General features: G+C 40.0%; 1 protein-coding gene across 4 annotated transcripts in view; it reads right to left on the minus strand.

Annotated features, from left to right (window-relative positions):
* The window catches only part of dnajc6 (DnaJ (Hsp40) homolog, subfamily C, member 6), a 33,089-nt gene that overhangs the window by 12,873 nt on the left and 725 nt on the right, over positions 1 to 19,491 (minus strand). For all 4 annotated transcript variants that reach the window (XM_085252341.1, XM_085252339.1, XM_085252340.1 and 1 more), the window contains exons 2-5: positions 12,121 to 12,256; positions 5,108 to 5,157; positions 3,158 to 3,306; positions 1,013 to 1,135 (exon numbers count right to left, since the gene is read on the minus strand). In XM_085252341.1, coding sequence (XP_085108467.1) covers positions 1,013 to 1,135; positions 3,158 to 3,306; positions 5,108 to 5,157; positions 12,121 to 12,256 — 458 coding nt within the window. The remainder of the gene's footprint in view (positions 1 to 1,012; positions 1,136 to 3,157; positions 3,307 to 5,107; positions 5,158 to 12,120; positions 12,257 to 19,491) is intronic.

The following is a 19,491-nucleotide window of genomic DNA, read 5'->3' on the forward strand; positions in this document are numbered from 1 at the left end:
TTGCAAAACTGTTTTGATTTATGTTAAAGTGAATTGTTAAATGTTGTCATTTTTATGCTTACCATCTCTACATTGTTTTAACTCTGTGATGAAAGGAATTCTTTTATCCCCCTCCCCAGCCTCTCGAGGTTCTGGGGTGATGTAGTGTTTTATTGCAGATACATCCTATCTGGAAGAGCTGTTTCTTGTGGTGTTGCTTCCTGCTTTTATGACCCTTTTGGTCAGCAGGAGGTCACACACACACATTCTCACATGCATACAGATGTTTACACACACACACACACACATATATACATACAGTGCCTTGCCTTAGAACCATTTGGGGGGGTTTACGTGGGCGGTGCTTTTGCTGTGATGTGTATTGTGTGAACTGTTGTCCCAATAAAAGGCAGCAAGCGGAGGCCGTCGTTGGGGTCATTTTGTGGTAGATACCAACGACGCCTCCCTTGCAAGTAAATCGATCGATCGATCGCTGACTGTCTTGTTTTCTTCATGATGAATAAGTCTCTAAACCAGCGGGGCTTGTGGAAACACAGACCCAACAATTTATGTAGATGTGGAAAAAGAAGGTGAGTCATGTTTGGAAATCTGTTGAGCAGTTGTTGTAGCATTTAACAATTTCAGACTTTAGAGATCCGTGTCTTGGAAGCACTTCATTTGATGTGAAAGCAAAGTTGACATGTAATCAATGATGCCAATATCATTGTTGAGCAAAATGTTTTGGAAGGGCAACAAAAAGATTCTGACACTAAATATGCTTCGGTCTATTTCAGACTCTCTGCTTTGATTCAAAAGTGGGTCACAGGACATCAAACAGCTCAAAAATTAACGGATGTGTTGTGGGACCAACAAAAACAAGTCCCTTTACATAACAATCAAAAGTACCTCACTATGTACTTGTTTTTCATGGGAGAATGATTAGTAATAATTTCATATGAATCCTTAATAAATTCAACTATACAAAGGAGGATGAAGAATTTAATATAGGGCTAATGTATGTGCATCTCCTTACCGAGCATGTGATTACACAGACGTTCTTGGGATTCTGTTTCAGCCAGTTGTACATGTTTTTGCACACAGCGAACAGGTTGTGGAGGCTGGGTGCTTGGCGTGAAGGCCAATTACACTCTGAAACCTGTATTGAAGTAGATGCCAGGAATAAAAGGAGGGAGAAGGAAAGGGATTCCAGCAAAAAGAAAAAAGGAGGCAGATCAGAGAGATAAAAGGGCAGGAAAGGGTTGGGGAAAAAAGGAACAGAGGAGAGGAAAGGGGAGTGGTGGAAGTTAGTAACAGCACTGCAGCAGCAGAGCAACACAACAGACCAGTTGCCATGATGAGTCATCTGCTAAAGATACAGTGACTTCACAATGCAGACAGGGGGCCAGCTTCACCATGTTAACAACAAAGCATGACTCCTAACAAGCCTGACTCCTTAGCTCCCACATGTGCCTTCTATGCAGTAATAGGAAACCTAGCTGCGGAAATGTCCCGATGCTGAAAGATAAGCATAACCATAAAAGCAAAATAAGATACAATAAACTGTGTGTTCCAAATGTGGTAATTTAGCCGTAACACAAATTAAATTCTGAATAATGAAATGAGTGCTGAAATACCAAAAACTGCAGTTTCAGGAACAGCCAGATGAGGTTGATCGCTGCTAGCTGCTTATTAGGCCTTGCATCAGTTAATTTGCATCATTACACTGGATTTCTCAAAGGTGTTTGAAGTTTTGTTGTATTTTGTGAGATTTTTTTTTTTGAGTAATTATTCAACTTGCTGCAGGGTTAATTGTATATTTAAAAAAACTATCCTGTTTTGTTTTTTTGGTAAGAGTAAAATTCTACCATTTATTTATGTGTTAGCACAAATTAGCAAGTACTGATGTCATGTGTGATGCAGCCATGCTCTGGTTTTGTTAGCGATCTAGCTTGTAAAAAAACTTTCCACCTTCTTGTCGAAATGTAGTCAGTTCTGGCTTCTAAAAAACCAAATGGTGACTGCCAAATTGACGGGTTATACACAAACCAGCTGATGACACTGGATACTTCATATACTGTTTGAACAACAATTTTATGAAACTCAAAAAATTATTCTCAAGTTTAAAAAAAGAAAGAAAAAATGTACTTTTTTAGCATTAAGCTAATGACTAGGAATAGGACTCAAGTACCGGCTGTTGCAGAGAGTTGGTTCACAGTAGTTCAATGAAATTGTTTATCTACTTATGCTTATTGATTGTGCTTATCGGTTCCTCTTGCACTTGTGCTGATATCAGTTTTTGCGCTGGAGGAGAAAAACTGCGGTGCAGTCTAAAGCGTTGATATGGACATTCATTTTATTTTTATCACATAGGACGAGAGCTCGATGGTAATGGCAAACTGCATTCAGGACAGAAACATCTGAATTATGGTGCTAAAACAACTTCAGCTCTTTTTAAGTACCTGCACAGAAAGCATGTTAACACTAAGGCAGCTAAGAATCCAGGCTGATGTTAAAAGTGAGCAACTGCTGACCCCAGCCTAGTAGCCAGACCCTGAACTTCCACAGGTAACAAACTGATGGCCTGTCATGCTGCAGTCTTCATTTCTACCTGTTCATGATTCTAAAGTAGACTCATGAGACAATGCATTTTAGGTCATTTTACTGAAAACCTTGAAATATTTAAGTAACGTACTGCATTACCTTTATGCAAAATATTCTACGTAATATTGTGTTACCACAAAATTAACACTGATTACAACAAAGAGAGAAAATACCTGCAATGTGCACAAACATTTCACCACACAGCATGCAATTAATTTGCCTGAATGTAATGCGGTTGATATTCTGCTTAGTGATGGTGGTAACTCTCAAAGCAGAGCCATTGAGAACCCAATGAGAACCTATAAGAGATTCAATAAGGAATCAAATGAATAATCCATACAATTAGTGATCCGGTAATGAAATCGGAATCCTTAGCTATTACAGACCTGATAAAAAAAGCAAAATGAAACTTTTCTCTGGGTGGTTTGAGACTATCAAGGAACAATCACGCCTAAAACTGTAATTAAGCCCTCCTATTTCCCTTCTATATTTATAAAATGAAGAGTGCGAAAAAGGTGGAGCAACCACTACATGAGTAACAGCTTCATCGAGATCCATGGGCTACAGTCACACTCACCCTGTTGGAGAATTTGGCCCCACGGTAGTTACGCTGTGATAGGTTGAAAACAGTGTAGTGGTCCGCATGCCGGCTGTCAAGAAAAGAGCGGATGTCTTCGACATGGTTCTGGTAGCCAATCTGCACCGACTCAGCTGGATAGGTCATCACTGAAAAAAAGTTTGACATGTTCACATCCATTCGCTTATCCTTTTCAGGGTCGCGGGGGGTGCTGGAGCCTATCCCAGCTGTCATAGGGCAAGAGGTAGGGTACACCCTGGACAGGTCGCCAGTCTGTCACAGGGCCAACACACAGGGACAGACAACCATTCGCACTCACATTCATTCACACCTAGTGACAATTTGGATTATCCAATTATCCCCACAAGCTGCATGTCTTTGGACGGTGGGAGGAAGCCGGAGTACCCGGAGGGGAACCCACGCAAACACGGGGAGAACATGCAAACTCCGCACAGAAAGACCCCGGCCTGATGTTGGAATTGAACTCAGGACCTTCTTGCTGTGCGGCAACAGTGCTAACCACCGTGCCACCGTGCTGCCATGTTCACATGTACAGTGCAATTAAGACAAACTCAGTCATGACAGAGAACATTTTAACAGAACTCTAAACAGTCTCGTTCAAAACTAAGCACAGCCTATAATTCAGCAGCTTGTAGAACCTCCTTTAGCAGCAATAACATTTCAGCCATAATTTTGTGGATTTGCTTGTGTACGTAGGAACATTGCTGTTTCTGTTGTATGACCCAATTTCAACCAAGCATTAAATGTCAGAGATGGCCTCACACGTGACTCTAGAATACTTTTACCTAATTCACCACTATTCTTTAAGGTTTCTATGGTTGATGTAATTAAATCCTGTACAACCTGCATGAAATTCTTCTTGAGATGACATGATGCAATCAAGTAAGAGTGGTTAGTTGCCTGGATTTGCGATATCATGAGATCATGCAAGATTTCAGTCCACCAGAAAATCACTGGGGTTAGAAGAAAAGCGCACACCTTGTGTATGCCATTGCTATTTATTGTGGTTTTACCTGTCAAGCACAAAAACGTAAAGAAAATTCTGTATCAAACCTTGTAATCATACCTTTCCTACTTTTTCTTGACTCCTCGAATTTAAAATAATCATGAAAAGGATTTCCACGTAAATAAATATCTTTCTATTAGCATTAAGTACTTTTGTTGGGCTAACATAATTTGCATGGATTGGATCAATTCAATGAAATTATGATGGACTTAACTCCAGTAAATAAGTTGATTTATCATTAATTAATTAAGTTGGTCCAACTCTAGTATGTTACACATTGGAATAACAGAATTGAATAACACTAAAATAAAGCAATTTAATCGATTTTTTTTTTTTTATGTTCATTCAAAGAGTTTTTTTCAGTGAGTGTCAGTCTTTAACATGCTAACCGAGACCTGTAGAATCCAAAACATAACTCTGAGAATTGTACAGTCTGACCTGGAGTGAATTTTCCATGACCCCCGCTCCTGGGAAGACTGTGGTATTGTCTTAAAGCACACCAGACCATCAAACTGATCACAAATTCCACTTTTACGGAGGTGCTCACACTTGCTGATGTTCAGTTAATTAAGTACATGGCTGCTACTTACTGTCTTAATTCCTATGGAAGCAGTAAGAGTGTGCTTAGTTTTTCACAGGACTACAGAAGGGTTCTGTGAAAACTTTTCATTTCTACATAACTGTCTTTTTACCCACTGTGGAGTACAGGATTGCAAAAAGGTGAGCTGAGTAGCTCTGCACTCCAGCATGACTATCATGGGATATAAAGCCCTCGAGTGACAAATGTCTGACTGACTTTGCCTTTTAAAGGGCACATTGCTGCCCAATCAAAAAACTGGAAAACAGTCCAAGTAACATTGTTAAAGTTCATCTATCTACACACATGCGTATATACAATGCCCATTCGCTAGAAATACATTTACCTATGATCCGTGATGTTATGTAGGCAATGTCCAGCTCTCCTTTGGTATAACTGTAAGGAAAAAAGAAATCTTTGAAAACACGTTTTATTACATCATATATGTAAAACCAATATCCACTGTCCACAAGCATCTCAATAAATGTTTAAAATATAAGTTGTAGTAGGCTTTACAAAATCACCTTGCTTTTGTATTTCTGTGATTTAGATAGGAAATGTTAGAGATTCATAATGACTGTTTCTGTGCATTTAGCTACCAAGACAAAATGATGCATATATAAAAAGTTAGTATAAGAATATCCAGCATCCAAAAAGGTTGATCCACCTTTCTGTCATTCACAGGTTGAACTGCATTACAGGCATATCCAAGTGATTAACTTCAACAGGCTTTAGAGCTGTTATCTTGTTCGGGCTCACCACTCTAGGCTGAACTGCCTGGGATCAAAGAAATACCATATGTGAATTCTTAAATTGAGCAGCACTGCCTTTCATTGCCAAATGTAGCTCTGCCATATGGACCTTTTTTTTTTTTTTCGACTGTGGGGGCAGCTGTGGTGCACTCACATACAAGCAGTCCACTAGTGCTCCAGCACAGCAGTGGTGGAAACACGTACTAATGAAACACTGCCAAAAAGGCTCAGGGTGGGGTTAGAGTGAGAGACGAAAATTTGTTTTTGGACAAATGACTCACAAAAAGAAAATCTCACAACTGACAGCAGCAGAGGAAGGCTCAGCTCACTGTAGTTGCATTTATCTTTCAAGACAGGTTTGTAGGCTAATGCGAATCAAATTGAGTTGGCTTGTTGCCTACTGTGTAAATCCTGCAAGCTAGGCCTAGCTGGGACCGTCATTCCGTGTGATCATGGAGGAGTGCCATATGGGCCTGCTGCAGTCCTAGACCTGGTTATGTAATGCAGTCCTTCTCAGCTAGACTGCTAAATGAGTCATGGGTTTTTCTGTAAACAAACCAAGCGTACCATATCACGTGAATGTGTCCTTTGATTTAGGCCGTTTGTGTAGTTTAGCCTTAAAAAAAAAAATGTAACTGCTAATATACTACAATATAACAGACAAACAACCTTAATTAAATCCAACAGTGAGGGCATTGCATGTAAGTCCTCTATAATGAGGTAATTGGACCACAATTGAAGCTTCTATTTTGATCTCAGAGTGTTTGTTGTTCCCAGAGTAGAAAAGCAGAGTCAACGTTTGACCAATTTAATGTGGAAAAAAAGGTCAGTTTTATCTTTACATTATACTTTTATTAGTAAATCGGGTCTGGGAGATCAGAAAGGTGACATTTCTGCTGGATATTAACACTTCTGTGTGTACATATGTGTGGTTTTTCCTATTTCTATGCTGAATAATACATCTATTACCATGGAAACAGGTACACAATTATGAGCCAACTAAACTGTGTGTAATAGAGAAACGCATCTCCAGTATGAAAAATAAAAAATATTGTATTAATGTGCAATCTGAACACCCCCCAACTAGCTAATAACAATAACACCACTATCAACACCTGACAAGACCAATTTAAAAACGGTAACGACCAGCTGATCCCAGCTGTGGTGGAGCGTTGATCTAATTACTGTGGAGATGCTAAATGCCAGCAGATGTTTTTTCAGACTGCTATAAAAAATGTCTTGTCAGTCCTTTGTGTTACACAAAGACATTTGATAAAAGCTGTTGATATGCAGTCGATATCAGAGCGCACAATCAAAAACAAGCCCATGTCTAACAGACAGGAAGTTAAAAGATAATGACGAGACTGGTGCAATTTCCTCTTGCTGGAAAATGATTAGATACATTTTGATGTAAATTGCACATAAATAGTCAGAAGGTTTGATTTTGGACTCAGACTTTGTTTAATCTGCCACTGAATCCCTTTTTTTTCCCACCAAGTGGGCAATTTATCTAAAGGTAGTCAGTCTAGCAACTGTGTGACTAATAATTTGAAGGACTCACTTCTAAAATTGTGGTTTACCAAGATACTAATCATGCTAGCTCATTAAGATAACATAATGCTTATTCATTAACTTATCATCCCTGTACGGATGTTAGTATTTCATACCATTAATATATCATTCCACATCTTAGTTTTCTCTCATATGTATACTGTTACAATGGGGGATGTTCCAATTAAACATAGTCAGAGTTTCAAATAAAGAGGTCATTTATTTAGTGTCCAAATAAGCCCTGTGAGCCACATTTGAGACTGCTTGGTTTCAGACATAGACAGTGTTAAACATGGAGGTAGCCTTGGTGACGTCACCCACTGGTTTTGGACTTTACATTCTGAGCTTCAGGTTTGGCTAAAGCTCAGACATTTTGCTTCAGCTATGGACATTGCCCCTTAAGGCAACGATCCCCAACCTTTTTTGCGCCATGGACCGGTTTATGTCCGACAATATTTTCACAACCTTTAAGGTATCATGGACAAATACAACAAATAAAATCAGTTCCGGAACCAAAAAAAAAGAAGATTTATTGTGAGAGTTGTAGCACCCAAGCCTCAACTCTCACGGACCGTGAGAGTTGAGGACCGCTGCCTTAAGGCACATGGTACTGGCTGTAAGCACAGAAGCCCCACCCACCTTCTGTTCAAACCTCCTGTTTGTGAGTATCAGCCAATTAGAAGAAAGATGTCTACAAAAGTGAGGCGAAAGAGAACTAAAACACTTTTTACTATTGTACTGATGGCAGCAACAGATCTCTAAAACATTGGGACAGGGGGACAGAAGGCTGGAATGGTAAGGGGTACTAATAAGAAACAGTTGGAGAAACATTTTGCAACTAATTAGGTTATTTGGTAACAGGCTGGTAATAAGGATCATATTACCAAGGCAGAGTTTCTGAGAAGTAAAGATAGACAGATGTTTACCAATCTGCAAAAAATGTCTCTAATTGTAAAACATTTTCAGAAACATATCAGAATATTGTTCCTTGATGTAAAAGTACTTTATCTGATCTTTTTCAGAACACAGTAGCTGAACATCCGAATCAAAAAGATTCAGAGAATCCCCGACAAATCTCTTTAAATGACAAGGCTGAAAATCAGTTCTTCAGGCCGATGATTTTTCTCTGGGTCAGAGGTTGTTTGAAATGGAAGTGGAAAACTGTTTAGTGAATATGAAACACATTGTTGATACATCTTTCAGACTAAAAAGGAGAGAGACTATCTGGCTTGCTATCAGCTCTCAGTTCAAAAGTCCACATCTCTGTTGGGATGTTGGTGCACTAGTGCCTATGGAAACGACTGCTTGAACAGTCACCTTCAATGCTGAAAGGTATATACAGGCTTTAGAGCAACATACTCTCCCATTCAGACAACGTCTTTTTCAGCAATACGATGCTAAACCACATACTGCATCTACCGGATTACAACGCACAGTTTCATAGTAGAAGACTCCAGGTGCTAAAGTGGCCTGCCTGCTGTCCAGACCTTTCACCAAGAACACAAAAGAGAAGACACAACGGTAAACGCAGTTCTGTCTCAACTTTCTTTAGACGAGTTACTGCCGTCAAATTCAAAATGAGCTAATAGTTTCTTTAAAGTGGTACATTTTCTCATTCCAAAACATTTTATCTATGTTTTCTACATTCTATTGGTCTATGACATTTCCAAATGATTGCATTCTGTTTATATTTACAGTTTACACAGCATCCAAACTTTGTTACTGTAGTGGGCTTGTAACAGGTCCCCCATCATTGGCATCTTTCTATGGATTACATGATCACTAATGGTCACCACTGATCTTTTCTTTCTTCTATCTGACCTGAGAGACAAAACAACAATTTTTAGCAGTTATTAATTTTTATGTGACTTTCTTATTGCTGCACTACTTTATTCAACTTGATATTGGTATTAACTCTGATGCAATAACTCACATTTTGTGATAAAAAAAAAAAAAAACAGTAAAAAAACCCCCAAAAGGTAAACTTGCTTGGGTTGGTGTATAGATGTACCGGTATGTTATTAAACCCATTCTGAGCAGTACAGCACTTCATGTTCATGCTTTCCTCCGAGAAAGTAAACACCCTGAGCTTATAAGACATTTTAGGCTGAATACATGAGAAGTGAGGTGCTCTATTAGAACCTCTCAAGACTACACAAACATAGTCTCAACCAAATCAATGTAAGTGGGTTAGATCCCGATGGATATTAGAGTCGGGCTCTCTACATTTCCCCTATGGTCTTCTCTAAAATTCACTTGTCTTCATTTTGTTTAAGCAGGATTTTTATAGCATGTCTGCTTAAACCAATTTAAGTGGCTACATAGTGTTTGCACTGCAATCATCTATCCTCGGGGCCTGATTTATCTTCATTCACTCTTCAAAATCACAGTGGGATTTTTTTTTTAATTCACCAGAGTTTCTTATTTTGTAGATAAGATGTGCTGTAAGTTTGTGTTCTGTATGTTTAGGTGTCTGAAAAATGACATGGATAATGAAATTGGGAAAACTGGAATTTTAGATGCAGATCAAAGCTTGAAAACTTGAGGGGAAAAGGCAAATTAATGTGTGTCTGATAGGGAGGTCGGTGGAGTGGGGGTTACAGCCTGGGTGCAGACCAAGCACACCGTGTTATTCACAAAACCAGCACAGCCATCAAGGCTCCATATTCATTGCGCTTCTCACAGACACAAACACATTGTTGCTTCAAGTCGCCTGCCCTGCAAATTTTTCTTCTTCAGCTACGTAAAGAAACACAGGTTGGTTTTAATAATTCAGAAGCAGCTCTTTCCCTTGACTACGCATGAGAACAGAAGCAGAGAGGAACGGATCAAGACCTGTCGGGGCATTCAAAGAAGGCCCGTTTAACAGCAGAGGTGTCACGTTATACTGAGGAAGCTCAAGGGAATTTTTTTTCCCTTGGTTGACATTCTTGTATCTCATTTAAACCTGCCTTAACACTTTGTCCATGTCAGCAGACACGGTTGAATATTGGCAGTCACATTTGAGATAAAGTCCAAAATTTGCTTAAAATCTATTTACTCATCTTCTGTTAAGCAACAACTTAACCAAAAGACTACATAACAAGAAAATATTGAATGTTTTGCTGGAATAATGATATATTAATCGAAACAGAATTGTTTGGAAGTGGTCTGAATGCATACTGTTTAAGAAAGCAAAAGGTATGAGCTAGCCTACTTCTCCTCCCTCCATTATCCCTTATCACACATGCATATACAGTCCCCACAAACACACTTCACATCGCATCACACAGGTTCCTAATGAAATGAATCCTTCTGTATCAGCAGTGCTCTGGCCATTTGGCACAATGAACCGCCATGAATAATGCAGCCAGAAGTGGGGCAATAGACACCAAAGAGGGAGGCAGAGAGGAAAGGAAGAAAGGTGGAGCCAAGCGGGCAGTCGATCAACCGAAAAACACAAGGGGAACGAGAGGACAGGAGAGTGGGAGTTTGCCAAGATGTGAGCGACAGAAAGGGAGAGACCCTGGAGAGGAAATTTCACAATCAGACTTGCTGAGTCAATAGTGAGGGGAGCAACGTAGGGTGTGTGTGTGTGTGTGTGTGTGTGTGTGTTTGATAATACAGAGGCCTCTTTGTGCCGCCCTGTGCAGATGCCTGTGCACAAACACATTGGGACGACCGAGCCGTGCCAGACTCTGAAACCTCACTCTTTCCTCCCTCCATCCCAACCGCTCTGCTGCTTCACTTCTAAAGCTAGTTGGAGACGCTTGTGATCAACATCTGAAACAGCATTCGGTTAACCAGTTCGCTCACTACTGAAGCACAGATTTAAGCTGGACTTGTGTGCAGTATTCATCTTTAGCTGTACAACACTAGAAAAATATCTACAGCGGGGATGTCAAACATGTTTTAAATTGTTTGCCAAATACATTGGCTACTTTGATCTGAAGTATGGTTCCTTTTTTATCAGGGTAAAGAAGTGAATTACACATTTAATTTCATTTAATATAAGAAATGCTGCAGCAATTAATGTGAGACATCTGTTAGCATTTCTAAAATTATAGAAAAATTATAGATTATTATTTATTACTTTGGTGTGGTTTGAATGACAATAGGGTCCCTGGTTAGTAGAAAAACTGTAAAATTTAGGAAAATAAAGTTAAAAGTCCAAAATCTATGCCCTCCTTCACATTTTCCAAAGCCATCCAGTGGACCTGATTGGAGTCTCTGGCGGGCCAATTCTGACCCCTGGCCCTTGTGTTTGACTGCACAGTGTATTTAATTCAGTGTCACATGGTAATAAACTCAAGATAAACTAGATGTGATCACAATGACTAAAAATCGTATCTGTAAAAATCAGAAGCACTGACTGAGCTTATATTCAAGGTCATCATTTTGAGCACTTCTGGGCTGTTTTTGTTCTTTTTTTCTTTTCTTTTTGTCTCTTGGTCAGACTTTGTTTCTGCGATGCTTTAACTTGTTTTCGTTTTTGGGATGTGAACAAAGTTGCAGAGAGCTGATCACTCCTGTGAGTGATCCAGGTATTGGGCAAGGTCTGGGTTAGTTTGGCCAAAAAATGCTCGGATGAATGAGACATGCTGGTAGCACCAGACACTCGCCCTCAGGTCCATCCATGTTCCAGCAGAGCTCTGTATTGACCATCTGACCCAGTGAAGTACGATCCTGGTTTTGTTCCTCACTGGATGTGCTCCCTTCAGGATTGAAAACCTCAAACTCTTCACCTGAAAACTGCTGGAAAGCATCAACAGTGATGATCTTTGACAATATTCAGGTCAGTTTGAAATAGACGTTAATGTGAGGCTAAAAATCACTGTCTGGACATAAACAACACGACAACCTTGAACATAAGATCAGCCACATTTTTATCAACTACCGTAAGAGTTTTTTTTATTTTTAATCATCACTTCTATACAGTTGCAGTAGCCGACCAAGTCTCCATTGCTTTTGTTGCGCAAGTCTCTCGAAAAATAATCTTTGCTTATTAGTATAACATTTGAGCAAAACTGTATTCATTCCTGTAATATGAAACCATATGAATGCAGTGGTCACTTACGTAGCAACTTGATGCATGACTTTGGTGGAGGTGTCCTTCAGCGTGTCTTTCAGGTTGTCCTTAAAGTTGCTGAAGAACTTGCCAGCTCCTCCCTTGACCATATCCAGCAGTCCTCCGCCATAGCCTGCATCCATATCTGAGAACAAAGGAGCAAGAAGCTTTTCAAGCTCTGATGTCACTAATGTCCTACAAATTCCTACTTCATTTTGCTTTAGGGCAGTCATTGCAGCTGATCCCACCTTTGTGGCGCAGGGAAAGCGTCCAAAATTACACGTGAGAGGAGGGCAACCTTCTGCTGAAACGTCCCATCATACGTTTTTGCGCAAATGATGGATTTACACACAGTCCTTCGAGCCCTAATTCAGAGGTTTTTCATTTGGTGATGAACATGAGTCACTGCTCTACACACTCAGTAAACATGTGTGTAGGTGTGAAGGAATGATGGAGAAGGACATAAGAGACAAAACACACATTAAAATGCACACCAGCTCATGCGCATCTGTGTGTGTTTGCATATATTCTTAACTTTGGATGAGGCCCATGTGTTTAATCTGAGTCACTCAGACCCTCCCTCCTCTGTCTCCCCTCTTCACCTACTGTGCATAGAAACCACCATGTCATTACTTTATATCATCTGGCAGTGCTGACTAATCTACCGACATTAAACATGATGCCGCAGACAAACACCCACAACCGGATTTTAGGCAAAGTCTCGTCCTAGCATCATGCTTCATGCACAACCTGTCTTGTCTGCAGAAATGTGCACTTGCCGACAGAGAAGCATTCAGTCAGTGCTTGAGTTTATGATCTGTGAGGAGTGAAAAGAGCTTCTCCCAACCAAACCGGTCAGTGGGGATCATTAAGCTAGCTGAGCATCAAATTTTAGATCGGGCCCAGAGTAGGGTTGTTTTTTGGTTTTCCTCATCTATAATTCATCTTCACGTATGTGCAAGTGGGTTTTTCCCCATGATTAAAAACAAAGAAAGCTTAGTTTATGTGTTGCACTGGCCTGGATAAACTAATGGAAGTATTGCAAAATATTTTTAACAGGCAACTTCTTCTTCTATTTCAAAAAGAAAAGTCCCAGTGATGCAGGAGAAGGAACACTGTGCACTTATGCAAAAACAGACTGAGTCTGTACAAAGTTTTTCTTTGGTTTAAATAGTTGGAAATGTCAGATTCACACTCTTAAAGATGTTATGGGTTTATCGATGACTTTCATCTGGACAGTACTGGGGAAAAGGGTTATTGAGGTTACACAGATGGTTCATTATAACGAGAAACTACTGTACCACTAGTTAGTAGTTTGTGGGATGTTTCTAACTCTGAAAATGGAATATGACAGGAATAGCTCATAGAAATAGCTAAAGGGCTATGCAAGGACATATTTGTTTTCATGCTGGTTGGCTGCCGTGCCTTTCATGTCAGCCAACCAGCATGTCAGACTGTCAGGCCAAGCTCAGAGGTTGTCAAAATCAGAAGCCAAACAAAAAATTTCACTTTTATCTGAAACATCTACCCACATACTTTTGCTATGTTATCAAAATGTCAAAACTTGACATTTTGCTAAATGTTTTCTTTGCAATTGGATCAGAAGCTTGAAAGCATCAACTCCATCCTTATTTTAGGAGCTTGGAAAGACGCAAAGACATTACAAACAACGTCTAGGAGAAAAGCTGCGTGCAAAGTTTGATATACAACCACATACAGCAGCTGCTTCAAACTCCTTCGACAGAGACTCCTTCGCCACATGCATGATGTATTTGCAGCGATTCTTCACTAAGTTCCAAAATTAGACTTTTGGTCTCTGACTGCTGAGGCATGATGTGCATGACAGGGATTTATTTTTACTGAGAAATAAAACTCTTGCAGCCTGTGACACACCAAAATTCCCCCATGCTAAAAAAATTGAATTGAACTTTGCAAACAGCAAAGATTACCAGTGTTAAGTCGAGTTTTTATACAATGTAACTGCATAAACATGTCTTATAGATAGATAGATAGATAGATAGATAGATAGATAGATAGATAGATAGATAGATAGATAGATAGATAGATAGATAGATAGATAGATAGATAGATAGATAGATAGATAGATAGATAGATAGATAGATAGATAGATAGATCGATCGATCGATCGATCGATCCAGTCACCTATCTCAGAAATATAGTTGCATCATTGGGCGTGTCTACACTGAACAATAAAAGCTAAAACAGTCCTCTTTCCTTTTTTTAGGCAAGGCTGTGATTTCAGTGGTACGTTTTGACCCATTTTAAGCTCCTTGGCATACACATCTGCCAGTCAGTGACCTTGACAGGATTAAGAAAACCAGGATCCTACACTCTACCCTGACATCAAGAACTAAGTATATGTGTCAGTCATGTTTGATACCTGTACAGATGGAGAAGCAGCAGTGATGCTGAATGAGCAAACATTCATAAAGAAATGTCACATCCAAAAGAGCTTTTTCACTTAAAGAAGGCCGGTCCGATAGCCTACATCGCCCCTCCTCAGCTGCCTAGTATCACATTCACTAAGCTGACCAATAGAAACAGGAGGGGAAGACAGAGGTGACTGAAGTGAGAGGAAAAAAGACAAGGCAGTTCTATTCATGTCCAGAGGGATCTGTTGGCTGTCAGCATATGTCTCCCTCCTTCTATAGCCTCAAACCTTACTCCCTCAATATCCAGCATAGTGTTAACGACACAGATAGATGCACAGGGACAACAGTAAAGCTCGAAAGGCAAAAACCCTGCACTTAACCTCAGGGGTACCATAATCATAGGCCTTGTATCTTCCTGAATTTCAACAACTGCAGTGTCAACCCGACGCTAATCTGCTTAATTATAGATGCTGCTGATAAGACAAGGAGTCTATGATTAATCATCTACTACACAGCTTAACCAGAAGTGTATTCCGCTCCCTTGAATGACAAGCAAGCCTTTACATGCTGCTGAAAGCATGACACGCTGGTATTACAGCTCTGACTAAGTGTAGGAGGAAGCTGACAGAGAATTAGGCAAACTGATTCTTTTACAAAAGTTTTGAAATTCATAATTTTAAAAAAGATTGTCACGACTTCTGAACCTTCAGATCCTTAAAGCTGCTTGGGATAGTTAAAAACAAACCCGACTAATCTGTGTCATCTGTGTTTTAAACTTCATCATTACATACAGTCTTGTGAAAGACTTTTTACAGGACCTAAAGTAAACCAGAAGCTTTGGTCAGTTTGCTGAAATGGAGCATTCAAGTGTGTGTTAACACACGTGCCAAGGTTGGACTGTGCAACGCTCAGGAAAACTGCAAAAACCACAAGAGCTAAATCTCGGATACTACAGGCCTCAGTTAGCATGCTAAACGTTAGTTTATAACAGTACAATTAGAAAAAGACTGAATAAGTGCAGGTTGTTAGGATGGATATCCCTTCTCTCTAAAAAGACTGTGGCAGCACAGCACATGCTGGCAAAGTTGCATCTGAGCAAATCACAAGACTTCTGGAACAATGTCCTTCAAACAGACGAGACAACGTTTGGTGAAAATCAATCACAGCATATCAGCACAAACACCTCATGCCAACTGTCAAGCATGGAGGTGGAGGGGTGATAATCTGGGCTTGTTTTGAAACCACACAACCTGAGCACCTTGCAGGCACTGAGTCAAACCTTAAGTCGTCTGTATTCCAAACTCTTCTAGCATCAAATGCTAGCTTCAGCTAACATTCAGCTAACCCTCTTAGGGACACTAAAGTCCAGTCTACGTGGGCAGGGTCCTCAGAAGATTGGGTAGGCCGGAAGTAAACGGCGGTCTAGCCTTCAGATTTGCGTCACTGCTGTCTCGGTGGAGTTTAATAAACTCAGCTGTCTGCTCCTTGCTATCTGAAATATAACATGACACTGGCGTAAATTCTCGACCATCTCACACTTCTGTTTAATCAGTTTTCTGTTTGACGTTTATTCAGCTGTGTGAAAACCAAGGAGGAACCCACCCGAGCGATTAATAAAGTTTTATTTTATCTAATCAAATCAATAAACTTTAATCTCAGCCAAACCGATTTACTCACGAACAAATAAAACACAGAAAAAAGCCAAACAATAACATTTTTAGTTTATCTAAGTGACTTATATATCACATTTAATCTGAGTAGCGAAAGACCACGGTGATCTGAACATCATGTGCTGGGAGTTTGCCGTTCTCGCCGGCTCTAGTGACCCTCGAGCTCCCAGCTAGCTATCAAGCTGTTGGGTAACAGACGTCGCCGAAAACGTCGGAGCACTTTTGCAAATATGTGATATCTTGATAAACCAAGCAGATATATGAAGTTTACACAGCTACATTCTCGCCTGAAAATATGTTAAAAGTTTATTTTGTGACCCAGAAAGAGTAATAAGAGTAATATTTAAACTTAGAAGCAGCCGCCATTGTTGAAAACTGGAATTGGCTGGGCCGCGCTATGAATTCTGGGATATAGTGGGCCACAAAGGATACACCCAACCCATCCTTCAAATTCGGGGAAAAGGAGGATGCATTTGTCAGCTGCATTCGGAGGAGTCTACGAATTTGGACAGCCTTTGTCGCATTGCTGTGACGTAATCGGTCTACAAATGCGGCCTCGGGAGGATGCAGCCCATTAATTTGGAAACCATTTAGGGACACTCCCAATAGGGCTTAAAAAATCTGGGACTCTCCACCAGTTGCTCTTGGAACTGAAAAAGCTCCTCAGCTGACATGTTAAACGTCTTCAAGAAACTTCAAGAAGTCCAGACACTTTTCTTTTCACCCTCCTTAGCTTTAGCTAACGCTTGTCCAAACTGGATCTTGCATTAAGGCAACAATCCCAAACATATCAGCAAATCTACAACCGAATGGTTGAAAAAGAAAAGAGTCAAGGTGTTGCGATGGGCCAGTCCAAGTCCAGACCTCAACCCGATTGAAATGCTGCAGCGAGCTTAACAGAGCTGTGTATACACAAATGCCCACAAACCTCAATGAGCTGAAGCAACGCTATAATGAAGAGTGGAAGAGTTTCTATGGGCACTGCAGTGTCCACAGAAACTATTTATCGTCACATGTAACACGTTTGATAAACATACAATGACAATACAAACAGCTGAGTTATTTAAACAGATGTAAAACTGTGGTGGGGTTATGCCATGCTCTGTATAAATTAGCCCCAGTAAATGGCAGAAAGTGTTGTAGTAAGATCCTACAAGGTGATGTTGGTTGGTTTTTTTAACCCTTCACTCAAAAGATAAACAATTGCTTATTTTGGGGGAAAGTACTAGGACCCTGCTGAAGACTGAAACCAAACTGGAAAGCGAACTTGGACCAGTGATCTACCATTCACACGTCTATATTTTTTCCATATTCTAATTATCCTAAGTGGTTCCCTTTTTGTCAGTTTAATTGCACAGTGTCAGCTGTATCAGCTACTTTACACCAAATGACGTTTTATAAAGCTGACGCAGTGATTCTCAAACTGTTAAACTGAAGCAGCATCTGCTTACAACAACAAATTGTTTCATAGGCCTGGAGATATGATCATTTCAGACAGACTGTGAAATGCCAAACTCCACAGGACTCACATTAAAATAGGCAATGAAATCTATATTTAAGAAGAAAAATTGTATTTAACATGATTTCAATGGCCCATTAATCATCCTGTGACCACAGAGTTTAGAAACCCCAATCTAGATTAAATTAGACAATAAAAATCTAAGCTAGCTACACGATAACTTAGAAAGTATTTAGCGGTGGTGAAAGAAAAGTAAAGATTGGTGTATTCAGCAAGATCATTAGGGCCTTTAGTTTTATTGTATTGCTGAAATATTACAATCGAAATGATACCAGTGCTTAATTAAGCAAGTTATATTTATTTATTTTTTATTGTGCAGGCTTACTTTATTTTCTATATATTTCCTAAGTTGTTTTTATCTATATTTATTAGAGTGTGGTTACCTTGTAGTCATACACCCTCAATGTGACCCTCACCTTTGCTTCAGCACATTTTGCCTATCTCTGTTTTTTTCAGTCATTATCCCCCTGCAGATCTGTTAGAATCTGCCTGTTTGCTTTCCTGTTGGTCTGGTAGCTCGCCCATGTGCCTCTGTGTCCATGACCAGATGGATGTGGGAGTCTGCTGGCTAGTGAGCCAACTACAGTGACAAACCCTGCTAATGGAGACACCAGAGGAGGCTGTGATACAGGCTCTATCAGGTAATAGAGCAGCGGTTAGCCTGGCCAGTTAGAGGAAGAGAGCACAGGAAATCAGCAGCACAGAGGGCCCTTGGCTTTGTGAGAAAGATCAATAGCTTGTTTGGATGTGGTTCCCTCCTCCTAGAGTGCCAACCTTTACCCCTCCGCATCCAGCATTGTGGGGAAAAACAGATGGATACATAGACACACACATGCACACACACGCAGATCAAAAAGGTTGTCTGTACACACTGGCCAGGCAGACATCTGACACATCTGAGTGCCCCCGCACACCCACCCCATTCCCCACCCACAATCCCCTTTCCTTACCCCTCCTCATCCAGCTTCTTTTGTTTCACACAAATGTTCATCTCTGGAGACTGGCTGACTCCACAGAGTACTGCAGTGTGGTGAACACACATTCTACAAACAGGCCTCACAATCTAGATACGCCTATCAGCCTTATGTTATTTATTTATTTTGCATATGTTTTAATTTTTGTTGTTATTCTGTAATATAGGTATTAATAACTGCGGTGCTAATATTTTTGGACAACTGTGTCGTCATTTCAATTTTTTAAAACTGGAAATTATTTTTAAGTTTGAGTTGGTTGTTCACACTTGACATGTTCAAATTATTACTTGTATACATTTATAAGAGAAGGAAGCCTGATCAGCATTCATATTCACATTCATCACATGACTCTATATAGAGGTCCATAGGATGTTATGCTAATGCTTTGCTATTATTAAAAGTGGCAGAGTGCATGGAAAGAGCCAAATGTCTGGCATGTGACAAAAATTTATATTTGTATCATGAGCCAGGTATTTGGCTCTTATCATGGAGTCTGCTATTTTAGGAATAGTAAGTATGGAAGGAGCACAGGCAACAGAAACTATCCCAAAACTATACCACCCTATAGGACTTATTTTTAAACAAAAAACTGAATCTGTCAAAACCAATGAATTCAAACAGCTGGATTAAATTACAGCACTTTGGTGGATTGGAGTACTAACATCCACGGGGTTTTTGTTTTTCTTATAGATCAGATATGTGGGGCTTATAATCTGCCATCAACAACTACCAGATTAAAACCTAAACAGAGAGGATTTGTGCTTCTACCGCCCCAAACTAAACAAGATTTATCCTCTTAACTGTTGACATATGATATTTCCGCT

This window comes from Mchenga conophoros, linkage group LG17 (assembly GCF_057382185.1).
Source record: "Mchenga conophoros isolate Kocher_MC1m ecotype Shallow Benthic linkage group LG17, M_conophoros_male_GT1.1, whole genome shotgun sequence".
NCBI classification, from domain to species: Eukaryota; Metazoa; Chordata; class Actinopteri; order Cichliformes; family Cichlidae; genus Mchenga; species Mchenga conophoros.